This window comes from Myotis myotis, unplaced genomic scaffold (assembly GCF_014108235.1).
Source record: "Myotis myotis isolate mMyoMyo1 unplaced genomic scaffold, mMyoMyo1.p scaffold_m19_p_14, whole genome shotgun sequence".
In the NCBI taxonomy this organism is placed as follows: Eukaryota; Metazoa; Chordata; class Mammalia; order Chiroptera; family Vespertilionidae; genus Myotis; species Myotis myotis.
Window position 1 is genome coordinate 42,567,854 of NW_023416318.1, and position 23,568 is coordinate 42,591,421.

Genomic DNA, 23,568 nt, shown 5'->3' on the forward strand with positions numbered 1-23,568 from the left:
TAAGTGATAAGCCAAACATTTATACTTAATTATACTGAGTGTAAATTACACAAACAGTGTAATATAAAAAGAAAGAGGGATGGTCTACATTTAAAAAGTGTATGTATGTTCAGGGATATAAAATAACCTTTGCAAAAACAAAGTATCAAAGTTGTTTTGGTCTATGAACAAGAATGATTTTAAGTAGCACGTTAAAGTTCATCACTTTTAAACTATAAATGTTTCTATATTTATAAATGGGTACTTGAAGATTATCTGGAAAGCTTTTTCTTAGGTAAATATTCTATGTTATTTTCATCTGAGTTTATAAATTCCGAGCCTTTAAAACCCTCAATACTAAGGACCCTGCACTCGCCTGTGCCTTTCCCTTCCCTCAGCTTCCCCGCCCCAAGCATATTACCTTTGCCTTTCTCTCTCCTAAGCTCCATGGGCCCTTCTTTGGCTTCTATTGTTCCCTGAGCCTATCTAGCCCAGCTGGCTCACCTCTATTTTCTCTGTAACTTTCTAGTTAAACTTTCTTGGGGGAAAAAAGGACTAATATAACTTAGGTTCCCTAAAACTCTAATATCTGATATATACCAAAAGGCCAAAACCTTTGTGAATAAAAACAGAAATCGCTACTGAGCCTATGCTGAGATTCACTTTTTAATAAAACCGATTTTCTACACTGGCTCAAGAAAAGTACACCAGTCTAAAAAAACATTTCTTCTGACAATATTTTTATTAATTATATTTCCAGTTGTTATAAATTAGTTGTTATAAATTTATATCATACCTGAAATGAACACATCAAAGTTTCATCCACACTCATCATTCCACCAGCATTATCAAATTCACCACAGTAATTTGGGGCTGAAAATAGGGTCACCAATTGTCGTTTAGCAAAAAATTCATATCCATCTTCCACCACCTGTCAAAGAAAATGTCAAAGAAAAAAACATGTAATTCTCAACCATCTAAACTCACTGAGATTAATGTAACAAAGACCTAAAAGAAAGCAAACCCTGTTTGTTTTGAAAGCTTGATTTTTATTCTTAAACTGCCTTAGAATATTTAAATTAGTTTGCTTTTTCTATAATGGTAAAGATTTAGCTTACATGAAATCATAATAAATTTATGACTATTAAGAAGTTTAGAAATCATGCCATTTCCAGGGCTCTCCATATGCTAATATGTAGTGTCTGCAGGGAGCTGAGACCCTAAGCACTTCTTAGATGATGGCACTATAATCCAACTACAGAATCCTTAATTCAGTGAACAATAACCAGACAAGGAAAAACAGATTATCACAAGGTTTTACTTGCTCCACTTTTAAATTTTATGTTAGTATTATGTAGCTACACATAATGCTCTACTAAATTAAACTTAATTTACACAGATCATACTCCTAAAAAATTAGCTTGTTATAGGTTAAAATTTTCATTAATAACTTAACATGATTTTTAGAATTTATTGTCAATTTCTGAGCGAATTAATTTGTTTCTCAGCTCTACAATTTGAGAGGTAGGTAATGATACCTAAACACTTAATATTTATTTATATTGGGCAAGAATACTGTTTGAAGTCTTTTAGGTACCCTTAATTAAGTAACACTTATCCTACAATGCTTGCTAAGATAAGAAAGCACCTCCAAAATAATGTATGTTTTAAAATAATTTCTTAGTATCAGGTACATGCTCATGATGTAATTATCTCATGGTAGAATTTAGGTATTAACCTTTTCTGTTAAGACCCTGGCCACCTTTTCTACTGCAGGCTCAGCAAGGTACTTGGCACTCAGTACATCCTTTTATTTCTTAGTTTCCTTGTTCACTTGTTCATTCAATCCCATATTTACTGAAAGAACAGGTTTGTTCCTACAGAAAATATTTAGAGTTTGTGTTATTCCTCATCACAAGTCTCTTAATATTAGAGATAATGTGTTGTGTATTGGTTTGATATGATTTGAAATCCACCTGTTTATGACAAAAATGAATTTTCTAAGAGCAAAGTTGTTTTGTTTGTTTTTTAATATATTTATTGACTTCAGAGAGGGAGGGAGAGGGAGAGAGAGAAACATCAATGATAAGAGAGAATCATTTATCGGCTGCCTGCTGTATGCGCACTACTGGGGATCGAACCTGCAACCCAGGTATGTGCCCTTGGCTGGAATCAAACCTGGGACCCTTCAGTCCACTAGCTGATGCTCTATCCACTGAGCCAAACCAGCTAGGGCAGTAAAGTTGCTTTGATGTCAGAGTGAGGTAAGCTGTGTCAGGATGCCATGATCTCATCTGTTGTCATTGGTAAGCACTCAGCTGCTGTGGGATGCTGCTGGGGGCTTAGCAGAAAAACATTTGCCCTGGCCAGTCTGGCTCAGTGGCGAGAGCAATGGCCTTCAGATTGAAGGGTCACAGGTTTGATTCTAGTCAAGGGCATGTATCTCGACTGCAGGCTTGAGCCCCAAGCGTGCAATCTGTCAGGGTGCACACAGGAGCAACCAACTGATGTTCTCTCTCACATCCATGTTTCTCTCTCTCTGACTCTCCCCCTCCCTTCCACTCTTCCTAAAAAAAAAAAAAAAATGGGAAAAATATATCCTCGGTGAAGATTAACAACAAAAAATAATTTTAAAAACATGTAAAGAAGCAACTATGGGAAGGGAACATTTAAACTATAAATACCCATAGTTTGTGAAGACCATGTGAGAGTTCCTGGAGACTCTGCTGACCTAAATAACTCTCTTAAGGGCATTAGCTCCTCCCCTAATAGAAGCTTATCTGCAGGGAGAAAGCTGTGCAGCAGCCTCCACAAAGGAGATCATCTTACCTGTCAACACTGGCTCCATTGTTGCCTAGCAACATGCTCTAGTAACAAGGGACTTTTACTTGTCAGTTCTCCTTGGCTAAACCATCTCTCCTAAGCCTGAGTACCAACCAAGTCCTATAAAGGTACACTTCAGTTCAATTAGAACTTTATTACTTTCTTTCCCCTTGCCTGATACAACAGGTTGTGTGATTATTGCTTTGGAATATGTTCTTTTTTTTTTTTTTTAGATTTTTTCAAAACTGTTTAGAGAGACAGAGAGAGGGAGAGAGAGAATATTGAGAGAGTAAGAGAGAGACATTGATGTGAAAGCAAAACATCACTGCCTCCTTCCTGCATGTCCCCCTACTGAGGATTAAGCCAGAATACTGGGCGCGTATGTGCCTGACTGGAAATCAAATTGGCAACCTTTCAGTGCGAAGGACAACGCACAACCAACTGAACCACAATGGCCATAGCGAATATGTTATTTCTTTATTGGCTTATTAAGAGACATAATCATTTATAGCAGCAGTTCTCAACCTGTGGGTCGCGACCCCTTTGGCAGTCAAACGACCCTTTCACAGGGGTCGCCTAAGACCATCCTGCATATCAGATATTTACATTACGATTCATAACAGTAGCAACATTACAGTTATGAAGTAGCAACGAAAATAATTTTATGGTTGGGTCACAACATGAGGAACTGTATTTAAAGGGCCAGAAGGTTGAGAACCACTGATTCATAGTATTGGCTTGTGAAATTATTCTAATTACTGCAGTGAACCTGTGTTAAATCACTGACAAAGATAATCTTGGTCTCTGAGCATAATTTGCTGCTCAAAACAAAACAAATATTTTTGAAAATAAGCACAACAGGATTTTGGAGGCGTCTGGAAAAATGACCACACAAACTCAGGTATTCCAGTAACCTACTTTTAAAATCATCACTTTAAAAAAAAAAAAAAAAAAAAAGACCAGTGAATGGAGCTCTACAGCTGAAAAAAAAAAAAAAAAAAGAGTATAGTGGGTATTTTATAAGGAAATTTAGCAACTCTGCCCTCTTATCTAATGGAAGGCTTAAATGAGAAGCCAGTCACCTGTGTTTATCATGTAGAATCACAAAGAGGTAGAAGTAGTCATGTGTCATGGGTGTAAAGCCCTAATGAAAAGGGAGGTATTGTGGGACAGCATAAACTTAATAAATTTTGCTTTAACAAAAAATAACAAGGAATCTTTAAAAAATATTATATTTACAAATTTCAAATACTTTTAGTACTTTCAAAAAAGTAGTCCAAAAAGGTTTTCTGGCCCTAGCTGGTTTGGCTCAGTGGATACATCAGCCTGCAGGGTCGGCCTGCAGGGTCCCGGGTTCGATTCCAGTCAAGGGCACATGCCCGGGTTGCGGGCTTTACCCCCAGTAGGGAGTGTGCAGGAGGCAGCCGATCAATGATTCTCTCTCATCATTGATGTTTCTCTCTCTCTTTGCCCTCACCCTTCCTCTCTGAAATCAATAAAAATATATCAAAAAAATAAAATAAAAAATGCTTCTGAATGTATTTCATATTAGTTATGTTTTAGAAAACATGAAGCTTTGTTATATTAAAATTGTTATATATTGTTAAAATAAGCTTTTAATTAATTCCTTTATTCAACAAATACTAAAAGCATGGTGTAATAAGTAAGTTTATAAGGCAGTGAATATTGAAAGATCAACAAGTCACAATCCCCTCCTTAAAAAGTGTACAATTTAGTGGTAAAGGACATAAAAAAAAGTAAACAAACAAACAAACCTAAATTGTATATTCATTTTATAATGAAAATTCAAATATGTACAAAAGTAAAGTTAGTAATTCCCATTTACTAACCACTGATTTAATAATTATCAGCATTTTGCTACATTTTTTTCATTTAGCCCTCCTTTTTCCCTGTTTTGTTTTTTAAAAAAATGTATTTTGATTGATTTCAGAGAGGAAGGAAGTGGGAAAGACAGAAACATCAATGATGAGAGAGAATCATTGATCAGCTGCCTCCTGCACGCCCCACATTGGGGATCGAGCCCACAACCCGGGCATGTGCCCTGACCAGAATTGAACTGTGACTGCCTGGTTCATAGGTCGATGCTCAACCACGGAGCCACACTGGCCAGGCTCTGCTGATGTGTTTTAAAGCAACATTTCTGATATGGACATCCTTCTTATATAACAATGACATATCATCACAGCTAAAGCAATTAACAACTATTACTGGATTTCTAATACCCCGTCTGTAATCAAATTTCCTCAACTTTCTCAAAAATGTCTTTTTACAGCGTGGTTGGCTCTTATCAAAATCCCCACAATTCATTTGGTTATTATCTATAGTAAGTAAATATCGTATTAAAATGGGATCAAATCTTTCTAGAAAGTTTCAAACACTGAAAAATTTATTAGAATTGTAGAATAACTGCAAAAATATATTATTTTGAAACATTTCCTCTTAAAGTGTGAGAAAGGGTTAACAAATCATTAGACTGTTAATTGTGAATACAAGGTACAGGCTTCACCTCTCAGTTTCCTCAAAAATAAAAGTAGACTTGTGTGAAGTTAATAAATATTAAAATATACAAAAGTTTTATATTTCATACCTGATGAGCTCGACAAATCAAGTCTAAATCATGACGATTTAGAAATTTACTGACTACATCAGCTCCAAAAGTGAAGGAAACACCACGATCATTTTCTCCCCAGCCTTGCACATCCTTATCTGGGTCAGACCATAGCAAATCACAGAGCAAACCTTTAAAGAATAAAAACAGCAATGAATAAAGCAAAACAAAGTTTATAAATTATACCTTCATCACCTTTCTTCTCCTGTCCCTTTACCTTACCCTTTAATAAACAGTAACAATTTCTTGCCCCTGGAATCCCAGTTTATCAAACTTAGCCATTCTTTATTAAAGCCCCTTACAAATATAATCATCCCTGGTTTCTTAAGGTAGTACTTTCCACCTTTTCCATCTAGAGGATATATGTGTATGGCTCGCTCTAAGAATACACACAATATATGGAAAAGGCTGTTCACCTTTTGTATATGGTTTCTCCATATTGATAACCAAGTAACACACAGCATTTCCTAAATAGATCATCCTTTCCTTACAGAGCTACCTACACGGTCTATTTCTGGGTGCCACAGTCTACTCCACTGATCAATTTTACTTATCCCTGAGCCAACAACATACTAGAGCTTTTAAATAAATCAATATTTGGTAGGGTTCTATTACTTATTACATAAACCAATTCTTCCACTAAATATAATTCAAATATGCCAATCCTATATAATAAAAGCCTAATATGCTAAGTGTCCAGAAGTCTGGTTGTCCGTTCAACCAATCGAAGCGTAATATGCTAATGATATGCTAAGGCCACTCAACTGCTCGCTATGATGTGCACTGACCACCAGGGAGAACACGCTCTGACCCGTAGGTTAGCTTGCTGCTGGGGTCCAGCCAATCGGGACTGAGTGAGACTGGCCAGACACACCCTGGAACCCTCCTGCGGTCCCTCCCTGGCTGGCCAACCTCCCGCGTCTCCCTAGCCCCTATCATGCACTGGTGGGATCCCTTGGCCTGGCCAGTGCCCTCTCGCAATCCAGGACCCCTCAGGGGATGTCGGAGAGCCAGTTTCAGCCCGATCCCCGCAAGCCAGGCCAAAGGACCCCACTGGTGCACGAATTTGTGCACCAGGCTCTCTAGTATTTTACATAAAATGATTAAGCAAACGTCTCTATACATAACCTGTATCAGGAACATCAGTGGGTCTCATAATTCTCCGAATCTGCTCCATAGATTGCAGGTCTGGTGACAGTCCTATAAATAAAAACATGAGTCAATAGTACTGACATCTAAAATAATTTCACCCAAACAAAAAAATATTTAATTAAATAGATTCACTATGTGAAATTAAAGACATTTAACGTGTTCCTTTTAATATTTTGTTATTAAATAGAATCCCATTTTGATACAACAGAGCATTATAATTAGCTTCTCCACTTTCTCTACCAGGGCATGAAATTACCTTTCATTTAAAAAAACTTCCCAAGGAAAAGAAATCCTACCACTCTTCTTCCTTTACAACCATTCTCTGTCCTTCATAGGAACATACTCAATTCCAATCTTTCCAACCATTTTGCCACTTATCACGTACTCTTAAACATACCCTAAGTTAAAGTGCCCCACTCTGTCCGTCTATAATCCACTCCAACATGCTCATTATCTTCACAAAAGCATAATTGTTGAACAGAATGATAAACATGAAAATACTTTGTAATCTTTCAAGTAGTACATAGGTAACAGCCAATATTTGTCTTTGGTAGACAATCATCACAAAGAATGAACCTAAATATTCATACTCCATACTGCTTGCTACACTTCTATTCTTAGCTATGCTAATGTGCAAGAGCTACAATTTCTTAAATGTTTAGTATCTATTGTAAAATGTTTCAATTAATACAGTGAATTATGTACCATTAGAGATTACTTATTTTCTCAGGCCTAGAAAAGTGCATCTATCTTTTTAGCATTGTCTTACTTTTTACCACATATTGATAGAAAACTAACTTTCTTACAAGTTTTTCATTAAATTACTTCCCTGTATAAAAACCTAATATGGCTATCAAACCATTCAATAAACTCCTTTGCTCAGTATTCAAATCTCTATAATCTGATCCCATTCATCATTCCCCAACATGTACTTGACATTCTAGACAGGCCAGTCCTCACTCATTTCTTGAACTAAACATAAAGATTGTCTTATGTTTCCACCTTTCCAAAATCTGTCTCCATAAACATTTACCTAACAATTCTCTCCTTTTCCTGACTTCTCATAATTACTGTCTCTATAAGTACTTTGACATAATTAAATTTCTTTCATTACTCAATATCTGTTTTGAAAGTATACATTTTATCAATAGATTTTTAAATTCCTCAAGATAGCCAACTCATATATTGGTGCCGTATCTATATATATCTCTTTCTATATATCTGTATCTATATATTTTCATGGCATGTAGCCAAATGCTAGAAATATATTAGTTTTTCAAATAAACTTTTAAAAATCAAGCTTATTTAAACAAGTCATACAGAATAACATTCTACCTAAAATTATTTTTAGGACTAAAGCAGACATATTACATAAAGCCTAGAACTCTTGGCATATGGGAATATTAAATTATTTGGATTCTGATAAAAGGCATTAATAAAGGCAGGAAAACAACGATTCTCTGATTTTTACAGATAGTAGGGGCATCTTCCTGTTATAAATGAGGCAAAAGGAAGATATAACTTTTTTAAAAATATAATTTTATTGATTTTTTTACAGAGTGGAAGGGAGAGGGATAGAGAGTTAGAAACATCGATGAGAGAGAAACACCGATCAGCTGCCTCCTGCACACCCCCCACTGGGGATGTGCCCGCAACCAAGGTACATGCCCTTGACCAGAATCGAACCTGGGACCCTTGAGTCCGCAGGCTGACGCTCTATCCGCTGAGCCAAACCAGTTAGGGCCAAAAGGAAGATATTTTTAAAAACAAAACTATGGTTATCCTCCTATGTGAAATTCTTTAAAGATAAATACTAAATTTTTATTTTCATTATGTATAAATATCATAAATTTCTAGGTAACAGAAGAGATTTTAGCCATATTTAAACAGTTTTAATCACTTGAGTTTTCACAAAAGCACTGCTTAAATATTATAGGTCTTTTCTAAATAATAGAAGAATAAGAAAAGCCCATTAGGTAAATTTAGTAGTCTACCTCCATGACAACAGAAGATCTTCTCATCCACAATGGCGGCTATAGGCAGACAGTTGAAACAATCAGTGAAGGTCTTCCACAACTTAATATTAAACCTTCGTTTGCCTACAAAAGGACCAAGCAAGTAGAACGAATACATTTACAACTGTTCTCATTAGTTTTCTCACAGCCACAGGATTATGAATGATTTCAATTTTCTTTGTTTATCTAGCACTGTTTTTTTTCTATAATGAATAAGTGCTACTTGTATATTTTAAAAATGGTAATACATTTAAAGAACATTTACACACCTTCAATAAAGTTACAAAGACTTCAAAGATTGTCTTAGGTGTTCTATGAAACAAATACATCGAACACTTGTCTTCTAAGATCACTGTAACATAGCAACTTTGAAAGAGTCTAATAGACTATTAGTTTATTTTTTCTATTCAATATGTATACTAGTTACATATCTAGCCAAATAAATAAGCAGAAGCAAAAGGGGTGCCTCTGGACATTGGCCATTTTAACTCTAATGCACTGAGCAACACAGCATAAATTTATTACCAAGAAAGGAGAATTTCCAAGTGCTTAACTGGTATTCACTTTTGAATGAATTACAACTTGGCACTATAGCAAGTATAAACAGAGACAGAGGCCAAAATTTTCCTTTAGTCTAGCATAAAAAGCTACAACAAAGAAAATCTTCAGTGTATGTTCACCTTTTTAGTGTTATTCAATTTTTCTGAATTTGGCAATAAGTTGCAATAACCCAGGGAAGGGATGAAAGACTCAAGCACTAATTTCCTATGTTTTTTTTGCCTTAACCTGTCTCTCAATGGTAAGTCTAACTCAAAGCACTGCTTGTAAGCTGTTCTCACATACATTATTTCATTTGATATAATTTCTATCCTGAGGATATTAAAGCCTGTATTTTATCTTTTAAGAATATACCTTTATTTCTGATGTAGCTTTAGAAAAGTGGTTATAGTTTGATATACTACAACCCACTTTCTGTCTGCTGGTCTGATTAAACAATTGAAACCACATACTACACCTCAGAAATAAAAATCTGTAATAATAAAAGTGTAATATGCTAATTAGACCGGACGTCCTTCCGGACGAAGTCAGGGCTGCCAGGGAACCCCAGGTGCCAGAGGGAAGCTGATGCTGATAGCCAGGGGAAGGAAGGCCTAATCTTGCATGAATTTCTTGCATTGGGCCTCTAGTATAATGCAAGATTAGAATGTAAGCTCCATGAAAATAGTGATTAGAATACCTTACAATATCATCCTTGATAATACAGCAGTACAAAAGAATCAGTCTTAAAAGAAAGAAAAAAGGAGATATTGCCCAACAAAACTATTATTAGTAAAACCACTTTGGCAATCATAGTAACGCTAGAGGCCCAGTGCACGGATTTGTGCACAGGTGGGGTCCCTTGGCCTGGCCTGCAGGGATGGGGCTAAAACCAGCTCTACAACATCCCCTGAGGGATCCCGGATTGCGAGAGGGCGGTTCTTGGGTGACGCAACCCGGAATCCGGCTCCCTCCTCTCTGATTCCGGTGCAACACCTGAGAACTGCAGCTGTCAAGTCACCACAGCTCAGCAGCTCCTGTGTTGAGGTCTGCCCGCAATGGTTAGTGCACGTCATAGCTACTGGTCAAACGTCGGCCAGTTGCTTAGGCTTTTATATATAGATTATCTAGTGAAGTTAAAGATATGCCTATACTTGGCCTGGCAATTCCACTACCAGGTGTTCATCTTAAGAAATGGTACTTGATGCTGCTGCCAAATCCTGAAACATTTCTGAGGGTCACAGTGATTCAGCAGTGAAATCAGTTGCTTTTTGGCTTTCTCCACTGAGGATTCAGCCTTCTCTCATTTGCTAAGTAGTCACTCCAAGTTTTACTTTCTGTTTTTTCTTTTACTTGCAAGCTTATGCATTAAAATTCCCTTTCCTATTGTTTTAGGAGAGTTACAGAAAGAGTTAAAGTAGGTGCGTGTGTTTAATCAACAGTTTTTATTTGGAAGTTCCATACTTTTTTCATTACATATCGAGCTCTTACACACTGTTCTCAATGACAAACCTTTCTCCCTATTGTACATCTGTCATTTCTTCTACTGGAGTCTAAACCATCCAATTTTGATGTTGAAAGATTGAAATATTTATCACAAGATGGTTAATAATCAAGAGGAAATTGGAATAATACTTTTTAAGGGTAATTTTTTAAGTTTTATTTTTTTTTTCTTATGTCCTAATAATATACTTGTTAGCTGAATGGTCCTTTTGACCATTCAGTGGCTTGTGAAGAAAGAGAATTAATATACCATTTAATACCCTGTTCATGCTTGATATACCTGCCAATTTTGGGAAGACAAATAAGGGTATAGATGATTGAATGAATAGCTGGTAAACTCTATATATTTGAGGCCAGTTTTCAACTGTTAGATACTTGGGATTTAGAATTTAGGTGAATTAGTTATGAACAGTTCTTACAGTTTTATATCATTCCTCAAAGGCCCAAAGTATTGATTATAGCAACTATATCTCTAGGGCATCTCCACACTATGGATTAGGAAAGGGGAGCATGTTCAGATCCAAGCTATCTTTAGAAATGCAGCACAGCAAGAGGCTGACTGACTAGAATTCTAATACTGTAGCTTCCAAATTGCCAGATTCTTAAAGGAGTTACCTGAGAAAACTTGATAAGCCAACAAATTCACATCAGTATTTACTTTGATGATGCTTAAAAGGTAGTAAAGTTATATTAGAGACTAGAGACTCAGTGAACGAAATTTGTGCACGGGTAGGGTCCCTAGGCCTGGCCGGCTGACAATCAGGGTCAATCGGGGCCTTCCGGCTACTGGCAGGGGCCTTCCTTCATTCCGTGCTGCCCCCTGGTGGTCAGCACACATCATAGCGAGCAAACAAACTCCCGAGGGGACACTCTGCATATTAGCCTTTTATGTGTGTAGCAGACTAGATAGCATCTGAGCCTTTTAAACATAATTTATATTTTGGAAAAAGGAAAAAATACCTATCTGTGGTTGAAGTTCATAACATATGATTTGGGATGTATATTTTAAATTCAAACAGCAAGTTCTAATTTTTAAATGTATTCTTTTGTATTTGGTATTACCTTGTTGAGAAGACCAAAGAAATACCAAGCACGCTTCCTAGAGAAAGGGAGGGACCCCGTTTATTAACACTAGTGGACTCCAGGAATAATTTCCAAACCAGAGTGAAGAAACACGCAGAGGGCTTCACTTTTTATAACCTTCTGAGGTCTTTGTCTTGCAGATACGGTTCCACCCCCTTTCGTGGGCTTACAAGAACGCCCCCAGGTGTTGGGGATCCCCAGGCCATATCCCATGATCTGTCCTGGGGCCAGCGATAACAACCTTCCTCCCCGCCCCCATAACATATAATTAAGTAAATGTTGAATCAGTTTATATCCCTACCAGTAATGGCTGAGAGTACCTTTTTCTGTATCTTGGTCAACACCAGGAATTAAGTCTTTGTCAAATTGATAGGTGAAAAACAGTATCAATTTAATTTGTTTATTTAATAGTTAGACTGAAGATTTTTTCTATATTTTTGCCCACTTGTATTTCTTCTTTTGTGACATGCCTATTCATATGTTTTGTTGATTTTTTAAATTAATTTGTAAAAGCTTTTTTGTATTTAAGGATACTAACCTTTTGTCTACAACACATTACCCAGGTTTTTTCCCCCTAGTTTATTTTTTACTTAAGGAATCCTTTCAGTGATTGTTTAAAAGTTTTACATTATGTACTATCTGATCTTACAACTGAGATCATTTGTCTTGTGCACTGCTGCATTCCCAGTGTATAGAATAGTGCCAGACATATAACACTTCCTTAAGCCTTTGTCAAATAATAATTATATGAACTAAAGAGATAGGAGTTTAAATAGGACTCTACCATATTTAAGGATACAGAAAAAAAGCAAAAACAGATTCAAATAGAGAGCTCAGCACTGAAAAACAATAAATTTAATTTAAAAATTATTGTAATTGGTTCTAAATTGTAATTAACCAAATATATGTTTACTTTGAAATGCTAGAAAAAAACAAAAGACCAATTCAAATGTAATGGGATAGTTCAGTAATGACACTTGGAAGCAGTACTGCACAACAGCAAATCAGTGATTTATTACTGCCAAAAAAGTACAACAAAATAAGGAAAGAATATTCAGTATCTTTATCTCTCTAGTTTATAAGTATAGACTAACATCCTAAAAGAAACTCGAACTTTTAAAATAATTTCAGAGTGTCTCAATATTTCTTTGACAAAGAGCCAGTAAGATTTTGTCATATCACAAGAATGCTGAGAGCTAAAACCTTAATGGGCACTAGAAAACCAGAAGCTACTGTCTGTAGTAACCTCTAGTCCACTTGGATATTTTACTATGTAAGCTAATTACAAAAGGTCCTTTAAGCCAAACAAGCTGCAGTCAACCTGAAAGAGATCCCAAGGAACCAACTTAATTAGTAACATTTCCCAGTTTCAGGTTCCTCTTCCATGGAAAGCTCTCTTCTTGGGCTTATGCTTAAATGTATCATATTTTTTTAAAAAACTCTAAATTGAAAGAACTTTTTTTAAGTAGAAAATTATTAGGGACTTTTTCCATTAAAAAAAAAAATAGGTTTTTATTTTTACTTACATTCATCATAGAATCCATAAATACGATTGATGCTAGCACACTCATGGTTTCCTCTCAAGAGAAAGAAGTTCTCTGGATATTTGATTTTATAAGCCAATAGCAAACAAATGGTTTCCAAAGACTGCTTTCCTCTGTCTACATAATCTCCTAAGAAAAGATAGTTGGCTTCTGGTGGAAAGCCTCCATATTCAAATAATCGCAGTAAATCTGTATACTGTCCATGAATATCTCCTAAAAAGAGAAAAGGTCAGCTTTAGAATATTTTGTTACTGTTGTACAATCACCTTCTATGAAATGATTCCTCACGTTTACTCCCTTGTGTAATCCTCTCACCCTGAATGTGAGCTGTAGTGACTTGCTTCAAATAAAGAGGATATAGCAAAGTAAGAGGGGCTGTCACATCTGAGATTGTTACAAAAGATTGTGACTTCCATCTTGCTTGTACTCTCTTGCTTTCTCTCACTCTTGATGAAGCCAGTTGCCTTCTGGGAAAGCACACATGGCAAAGAACTGAAGGAGGCCTTTGGCCACCTGCTTATTGAGAACAGAGGCCCTCAATCCATTAGCACATAAGGAACTGAATCCTTTCCCAGTTGAACCTCAAAATGACCACGTGACACCTTGACTAGTCTTGTGAGAGCCCTAGAACCAGAGGGCCTGGGTAGGCTGGGTCCAAAATCCTGACTCACAAAACTGTGAGGTGATAAATTAATGTTGTTTTAAGCAATAAGGTTTTGGGGTGATTTGTTATACAACAATACAGAACTAATACAGTTAATCTTATTATCTGGTAGTTTAACTTAGGTCCTATTGTTATACCAAATAGCAAGACAAATAGCGAGAACTTAGAAACAGTAGATCGCTAAGAAACATGCAAAATAAATTCTTTTTAAAATCCTCACCCAAGAATACATTTTTCATTGATTCTAGAGAGAGAGAGAGGAAGGGAGAGGGAGAGAGAGAGAAACATTGATTGGTTGCCTCCCATATGCACCCCAAATGGCGATCGAACCCCCAACGCTTCAGTGCGACTAATTGAGCCAAACTGGCCAGGGCCAGATAAATTTCTGCATATAGCAAATAATCCTTGATTGAGCAAAAACTTATGGTTAAGTTCATAAACACTATGTCTTAATCACTAATAGCCACTACCAAGAAAAACTGCATTACTAAACCAAAAGCCAGCACAATACATTATTTATACCACTTCCTGCTGTTAGATGAACTATGTAAAATTGTTATTACTCCACTTAAGGTCTTAAGTTTTTGCTTTCAGCCAAAAGCCATTATAAGACTTAAAACAACAAACTGTAAAGTTACATAATTTTCAAATAAGTCAAAATGATCACAACAAAGTTAGAATACCATGAACATTGCCATACTGACACTAGTTCTGTACCTGTTTGTGGTTTTTTTTTTAACTTGTGCACCAACATGCCTATTTCACCACTTCTTTAACATTAATCAGTGTTGGTATTTTTTTCAATCTGATTATCATTCAGGATTTGATTTTGAATTGCATTTCCCTGACTACTAGTGAGATTGAGGATCTTACATTTATTGGGCATTTGAATTTCTTCTAAGATCTGACTCTTTATTTTTTGACTGTATAGCTTTTTCTTATTTATCTATAAGAAATCTTTTATATAGTGTGAACAGTGATCTTTTTATCTGTTGTATATGTAGCTAATATTTTGTCTGTAACTTGTCATTTCATGAAAGTTTCAATTTTTTAAAAATATATATATTTTTATTGACTTCGGAGAGGAAGGGAGAGAGAGAGAGAAACGTCAGTGATGAGAGAGAAGCATGGATCGGTTGCCTCCTGCACTCGGGTCCCCACTGGGGACCAAGCCCGCAACCCAAGCACATGCCCCTGACAGGAATCGAACCCGGGACTCTTCAGTCTGCAGGCCAACACTGTATCTACTGAGCCAAACCAGCCATGGCAAAAGTTTCAATTTTTATAGAATTTTATAAAAGAAAACCTATTAGTCTTCTCTTTTATACAAAAACTTTAAAATGCTTTCCCTAGATCATCTTCAATGTAAATATGGGAGGAAGACTGAGATTCAAAAGAGATTGTTTCCAGCTTTACCCATTTACTTACCACAAATTTTCAGCGGTGCTTCCAATTCCAAAAGAATAGGCTGACTGAGAAAGATCTCCCGAGACTTGATACATAAGCCCCGAACTTCTGCTTCAGTCATCTGCACAATCTTTCCCGGACGACATCCTCGTACTGATAAACAATGAATAAATGGTCAGTTTTCTAAAATTTATCCACAAAATAATAATATTTTGACAGGCAGCAAACTATCAGAAAACCTGTTATGTCCTATGACTAACAGTAAGGTTATTCTATGATCTTTTGCTTCTATCTCCATTCTTGTTAATTCTTGATGCTCAGGCAAGTTGCTACCATGGAAATGCAGCCCTCTTTGCTCTGCAATGGCTAACTTGAGGCCTCACAGCCCTAAAATGTTTCCGGGACAGCACCTGTTGAGTGTCTGGCCTATTCTCTCAGCAAAGTCTTGCATTTAATAATAAAATGCCAAAATAGCATCATTAAGAAGCTGTGGCTATGAAGAAAGGAAGATTAGGAAAAGCAGCTGTCAGGTGATTTAGCTTCACACACTTCTTGGAATATTATCAGCAGTCCCAAGAATTTTATCAACTATCACTTCTATTTTCCAATCAGAACAAAACAGATTTTCAAAGTTGCCAGATATTTAATAAAGTTCAATGCATTATTATGTTTATAATAGGGCATTATATTAAAAATTCTATAAGCTAGTTAGATGAAGAAAAACACTTTTTTCACATGAATGAGAAAATAAAATTCATTAATAATATGGTTTCCAGTAACTTCTGAGATGGAGTGGGGAGAAATGGTGCATGGGAGTTCCTTATTTGCCCTAATGAATTGAGCTTGTAATAATTTCATTACCATCTCCACTCACTTTCCCTTTAACCTCTAAATATACTGCTAGCTCCCATTCAATCTTAACTGAGAAGACATTTAAATAAGGAAAGCATAGGCTATGTCTTTATATACGCCTACTATTCTCCATTTACAATTAAGTCCACACATTTTTAAAAAAATATTTTTATTGATTTCAGAGAGGAAGGGAGAGTGAGAGGGAGAGAAAGCTAGAAACATCAACAATGAGAGAGAATTATTAATCGGTTGCCTCCTGCACATCCCACACTGAGATCGAGCCCACAGCACAGGCATGTGCTCTGATCAGACTCAAACCATGACCTCCTGGTTCATAGGTTTATGCTCAACCACTGACCCATGCCAGCCAGACTAAATTTTATCTTTCAATAACCACCTGCTACTTTCTCCAGCAAGTTCTTATCAATACCTACCTTCTCTAAAATAGAAAGGATGCCAAGAAAAAAAAGAACTAATTCTACTATCTATCATGTCTGCCCAATCTTTAACATTTTAATTCCAATGGGTTCTACCCTACTTCTACACCCAATAAAGATTCACTCAAGGATACATATGAATCAACAGCAAAGTGCATTTAAATCCAGGTTTCCTATATTGCCTAAATTTTTCTGTATGATAAATGTCAATTAATTTCAATATACATGGTGTAGCAAAAGCAGTTTACAGTTACTTGTGTGGAAAATAATACAATAATAAGTAATAATACAAGATAACCTATAAACAAGATTACCCTATCCAGCAAAGTTATCATTCAGAATCAAAGGACATATAGAGCTTCCCAGACAAGAGAAAGCTAAAAGGACTTCACCACCACCAAACCAATAGTATATTAAATGTTATAGGGCCTTCTTTAAGGGGGAAAAAAAAGGTAAAGTATGAACAATAAAATGGCAATAAATACATATCTAAACAAAATAAGCAGAATAAAAATAATACAAGAATAAACTCTGGTTTGTGTACTCACAACTATAAACCCACTTTTGCCCCAGCCTGTATTTTACACATAAGTCTACCTTTAGCCAAAAAAGAAAAAATGCCTAATTTTTACAATAGGCTAAAACGTGGAATTTTAGTTTTAAGTGAAAGAATTAGGCAGTTGCTATAATTTCAATGCACTTGAAGTCTGATAGGAAAAATTAATGTAGTTTCAGAGCCCACAGGTGGCCTTCAGGAGCCCTGTATAATAAACACAAATGTATATAAGATTGTGTATGTACATGAACATATGTATTTTTCTGACAAGACCCCTGGCTTTCATGAATTCTCAAAGGGGTCTATGAATCATCTTAAAAAATCATTCCAAGTACACTGATAAGCTGATAATGATAAAAGGGTAAAGAAGGAAAGTAACTACCCTGGCCAGTGTGACTCAGTTGGTTGAGCATCTGCACATGTCCAGAAAGGCTGCCGGTTTGATTCCCAGTCACAGCACATACCCAGGTTTCAGGTTCAATCCCCGATGTGGATATGCACAGGAAGCAACCAATCGCTGTTTCTCTTTCTCTCACATCGATGTAACACACATAGGTGAGGGCTAGACAATTCAGGTGTACAGGAAGGAGTGTCCTAGCCCTAAGGTTCTCAAAGTGTGACTCCTTTTTCATTGTGTTGACATCTGCACCATGTAAAAGCAATGGTTGTTAAAACTGCTGGTACCCAGCACAAACCAAATCAGTGCTAACTGTACTATTGTAGTCACTAGTGTGTTTACTGCCATGCACTTTTAGTAAACATAAAAAAGCCCAGCTTCACTTAAGAATGCCCTTAACGAGGCAGTAAAAACAATCTCCACCACTGAGTATACATCTTTTTCATATTCAGGATGATGAAAGGGGAAGTACCCATAAAGCATTTCTGCTGCATACCAAAGTACAATAGCTGTCTCCAAGAAAAGCACTCATGTGACTATCTTAGTTTGAAGCTGATCTAGCCACTCCCCTCCAACCCCCACAGAACATCTTTTTTACTAGAAAGCACAACTGACACACTATGGTTATTCACATTTAGATATTTAACAGATAATGACAAACTATGGTTATTCACACTTAGATATTTAACAAATACTCTTGAAAACAAAGTGTGTCATTTCAAGGAAAACAACTGACAGCATTTTTGTTAATGTTACATTTCAAGCTTTCAAGTGAAAATTAAAATTTGGGAAACCTTATATCCAGCACCACGAACCTGATGGCTTCTCCATACTTAAGGACTCATTTTTTAATATCTTGTTATAATATTAACAAATGTGATTTTTTTGATATCATAGAAGGTGTTGAGTACAATTGAATATCTACATAATTCAGTTTAACCAGTATTCTCCAAATGACCAATGCATATTACAAAGTCATGTGTAAGACCCATTTAAAGTACAAGATAGATCAATGAATAAACTGTTAAGAAATTACCACTTGTATATTTTTGGTATATGTTAAGGAATGCCCACAATATTTAATAGATGTCCTTAAACTTATTATGAAAAGTAACTTTGATTTCTCTAAATCTTGAACATAGGGGGTAGGATTAGGGGAAAAGTAAAAATAGTGTTAGACAAACCAAGAAAATGTCTTGGTCAACCTGTAATTGACAGGTTGGGAACTCGGGGGTATTCTGATGAACGTTCTAGGGATAGAATTCCTTTATAGTGGAAAAAAAACCACACAAAAAAACTGTGCCCAAATCTCCAAATTATACAGTGTCAGCACAGATGAAGAGCCAATAACAATGTTCCCACTAGATGATGCACATAGTATAAATACCTCTCCTTGTCCTTGCACAAATGTGGGTAAATTTGGGAAGGACATTTGTCACTGCCCTTTAATTACTTTTTCTTTTCTTTTTTTAAAAATATATTTTATTGATTTTTTACAGAGAGGAAGGGAGAGAGACAGAGAGTTAGAAACATCGATCAGGTGCCTCCTGCACATCTCCCACTGGGGATGTGCCCGCAACCCAGGTACACGCCCTTGACCAGAATCGAACTTGGGACCCTTCAGTCCACAGGCCGACGCTCCATCCACTGAGCCAAACCAGTTTCAGCTACTTTTTCTACTAATATAACAAGTACCCACTTATACCAGAAACTGTACTTACCCTTCAACTAGGGAAGGACTAGCTACTAATTATTTCTACTTCTTTATCTTCAGAATCAGTGTGTGCACTTTTAGTCTTCTACCCTTAATTGTGGAATAAAGACTTCTTTTCCATTTAAGCATTTTCATTTTATTCAACAGATGGAAAGTCTCTGTTGTATGGCGTATTTCGGAGACTGAAGTATAAAAAAAAATACTTTTCACCTACTAATAACCAAGACTTCAAAGGTAATCAATTCAGTGTAGGGGGATATGGAGAGTGTACCAGAAGGAAGAATTATGACATTTATTTCTTTCTCCTGTCTTCTCTGATCCTCCATTTTTCCAGGAAGAATAAGCTGTGAAATAGCTATTTACAGCAGGTAGAGGAGCAGTGATTACTGCCTGAGGTTATAAAAATTTGTAACCACTCAAAAACAGAAGATTCCACCACATCACTGCTAAGCTTCCTGACATTTACAAACCATTTCTCTTAGCATCCCTATACCCCAATTCCAAGACTTCCAGGATAACCTTTGTTTCAGAAACACTTAATGACATTTTGTTATTATTTCTAAATATCTTGACATTCTTATGCACCTACATTATTTTGCTTCTGTTAGAGTTGTTTAAGAATGCCTGTTATTGGGATGGATACCGTTAAACAATAAATGTGGAGAATAAGATACGAGAGAAAAAAGCCTATCAGATACAATTTACTAATCCTAAATCTTAATATAACCTGTCTTTAGACTCAAATGTAAATAGATGTCTAAATCCTAATCTTGGATTTAGAAATTTACCAGAAAAGCTCCAGCTCTCCTTAAATAACAAAACAGAAACACTTCTGGGCTATTCAAACTGTCAAACTTTCCCTCACCTGCTGGAAGTAACTAATGGGAAAACAAACACTCCAAATTTCTGAATCAGTTAAAACCTGTACCACCCTTTATGCCTCCTCTAGCTTCTCATCCAAGGAGCAAGAGAAGAAAGTATCCCTCAGATGATCTCCCGTGCTCCCCAACCTACTCTTTTCTAACAGACTTGGCTTTGGATCTATACACACTTTCTCTGCAGAAGCTGAGGCTGCCATGAGCAACTTAACACTTCCTTCAAATTGCCTAACCTTTAGACAACTGGGTCATAATTAAACAAGTTACTCAGAAAAAAAAGGCTTTAAACCAGTGATTCTCAACCTTCCTAATGCCGCGACGCTTTAATACAGTTCCTTCCTCATGTTGTGGTGACCCCCAACCATAAAATTATTTTCGTTGCTACTTCATAACTATAATTTTGCTACTGTTATGAATCGAAATGTAAATATCTGATATGCAGGATGTATTTTCATTGTTATAAATGGAACATAATTAAAGCATAGTGATTAACCACAAAAACAATATGTAATTATATATGTGTTTTCCGATGGTCTTAGGCGACCCCTGTGAAAGGGTCGTTCGACCCCCAAAGGGTCACAACCCACAGGTTGAGAACCGCTACTTTAAACAGTCTGGCAGATGCGAAAAAGGTTAAATATGGAGTTACCATATGATTCAGCAATTCCGCTCCTAGTTATATACTCAAGGGAACTGAAAATACGACCCCACAAAAACTTGTACACGAATATTCATGGCAGTATTATTCACAATAGCCAAAAAGGGAAAACAACTCAAGTGATGAATGAATAGATACAATTAGTTATTTTATACAATGAAATATTCATCCATAAAAGGAATGAAATACTGACATGTGCTACAACATGGGTAAACTTTTAAAAGAAGTCAATCACAAAAGACCACATATTATACACTTACATTTATATCAAACATCCAGAATAGGCACAATCCCGACAGAAAATAGATTTAGCGGCTACCTAGTGTGAGGAGAGGGGGAAATGGGATGAAGAAAAAAAGAAAGTGTTGGCTAATGGGAACAGGGTTGTGACTGAGGGTGGAAACATTCTAAAGTTGGCTGTGCTGCCCTGCTGGTGATGCTCAGTGGTTGAGCATTGACTTATCAACCAGGAGATCATGGTTCGATTCCTGGTCAGGGCACATGCTGGGGTTGCAGGCTCCATCCCCAGTGTGGGGCCTACAGGAGGCAGCCAATCAATGATTCTCCCTCACCATTGATGTTTCTCTTTCTCTCTCTCCCTTCCGCTCTGAAATCAATAAAAATATATTCAAAAATATAAATAAATAAAAAATAAAGTTGGCTGTGCAACTCTGTGAACATAGTAAAAAAATCACTGAATTATACACTTCAAATAGGTGAACTGTATGGTATGTGAATTATAGCTAAGTAAAACTGTTCTTTAAAAAAGGGAGGGTTAATGTGGTTTCATTAATCTATTTCGCTGATTGGCAATTTAATATAATAAGAAAAGAAAAAAAAAATCAAGAATATTGTGGAACTCCAATCAACATTTTAAAAACAAGATCAAGTCCTGCTGACCCCCCCCACCACCATGTGGAGAAATTGTGTCAAATGTTAACTTATATGTTCATGTAATACAAAAATCAAACAAAAAACCCACGCCAAAACCTAAAAGTACCTATTCTGCTAGATAGCATTTACAAAATACCATCCTGGGTGGCTGTTGGTTGGAGCGTCATCCTGAACACCAAAAGGTTTCGGGTTTGATTCCTAGCCAGGGCACATACCTAGGCTGTGGGTTCGATCCCTGGTCAAGGTGCATACAAGGGGCAACCGTTCATTTCTCTCTCTCCCTCCCTCCTCTTCCTCTCTCTCTCTGAAAATCTATAAAACATAAACTCGGATGAGGATTAAAGACAAACAAAAATACCATCACTTAAAAATCTGAGTTAAATTCAACTATCATGTGACACCACTGAAAAACAAGGCAAACACAAAAATGTTTACTTGAAGATAAAAGTAATTGCTTAAGAAAATCCAAGTCTGTTTTGGATGTTTTTAATGGGTCTAGATTTTGGAAGGGGAAAGGAGAAGAGGAACCTGGAGAATTTAAGAATCTCAGGGAGGCACTGTCAAACAAACTAAATATACTTTCCTGGATTAAGAAGCAAGTAATGAAATTCTTTACAGGGTGTGATGAACATGAACAGAGAGAAGGCTAAAAAAACACCCAAATCACTTGTTTCTATTAGGAGTTTCTTGAGTGAAGAAACTGTTTTTCTTTGGATTCCTGATGACTGGCACAAAGCAGGTCAATGTTTGGTAATTTAAACAGGGGAAAATGTCTTGGACTAGAACTCTCACCAATTAAAGAAAAATGATCATCCAAAACCAAAACCAAATGTTTATGTAACTTGAACTCACAAAAATAAATGGAATCATTCACTCATTCCATTTTTCACACCGTATCTTTTTTCCAATAACCTTGAATAAAAAATAAAATAAAAAAATAACCTTGAATAATCCACTAATAAAGATTCTTAATTACCTATAATCATAAAAAGGTGCATTTGCCTTAAAAGGTTCCAGATCAAACATTTAAAAACATATAAGTCTACTTTGTTTTATGCCTATAAAGCATATAAATATGTAAGCATATGGAAATTAAAAGTAAAGTTGAGATACAAACATCAGATTTTAGAATTATTTAAATTTACAAGCTGAATTTAAAATACACAAAAACCGATGTGGGCCTAAACGAAACTTCCGCCCAAATTAACATATTAAACATTTTAATGAGCTATATTTCTCTCTTAGAACAACACACGATTACAATATACAATTTCTCTCAAAGCAAATGTCTCACTCGGCAAGATGTTCGCGTCCACAGTCTTAGGTGGTGAACACTAACTGCAGGCACCAGGGGGCCTCCCAGGAATAACTTGGTAGTAAAGGAAAAGGTAAATAAGAAAGAGTTCCCGGGAAAACTTTGCCGCTTATTCGGTCTTAGATTGCTGGAAGCTTTCACATCTGGAGCAAATATATACTGTCGTTCGTTACACCACCAGTACACAGAGCCGATGAGGTACCGACAATGGTTTAAAAGAAAAGAAAGGAACTAGCGCCCCCCTTCCCCCCCCCAAATCATCACACAACCTCCGATGATTTTCCAAATGTAAGTATATTGCTTCACTGTATCAAACAATTACCTTCAGGTAATCAGAAAGCAAATAACAATCCTTCGGCGGTTTCTGGCAGGAAGAACTTTTTTTTTTTTTTAAGGCTTATTTTCTCTCTCTCTCTCTCTATATGTATTCATGAAGCAATTAGTGATGACGCAAATTTCATGGGAGAGGGATTCACTGGGAGGAGCCCGGACGAGCTGTGAATGACATTCTGGCCGCTCCACCTCTTCACT

At 36.4% G+C, this 23,568-nt stretch overlaps 1 protein-coding gene across 3 annotated transcripts in view; it reads right to left on the reverse strand.

The window, feature by feature from the left end:
• Positions 1 to 23,568, reverse strand: part of PPP1CB (protein phosphatase 1 catalytic subunit beta) — a 28,817-nt gene that overhangs the window by 3,778 nt on the left and 1,471 nt on the right. For 2 of the 3 annotated variants that reach the window (XM_036335002.1, XM_036335001.1), the window contains exons 3-8: positions 15,358 to 15,489; positions 13,248 to 13,478; positions 8,578 to 8,682; positions 6,560 to 6,631; positions 5,411 to 5,562; positions 776 to 910 (exon numbers count right to left, since the gene is read on the reverse strand). In XM_036335002.1, coding sequence (XP_036190895.1) covers positions 776 to 910; positions 5,411 to 5,562; positions 6,560 to 6,631; positions 8,578 to 8,682; positions 13,248 to 13,478; positions 15,358 to 15,489 — 827 coding nt within the window. The remainder of the gene's footprint in view (positions 1 to 775; positions 911 to 5,410; positions 5,563 to 6,559; positions 6,632 to 8,577; positions 8,683 to 13,247; positions 13,479 to 15,357; positions 15,490 to 23,568) is intronic. The other variant, XM_036335003.1, reaches the window with a different exon arrangement.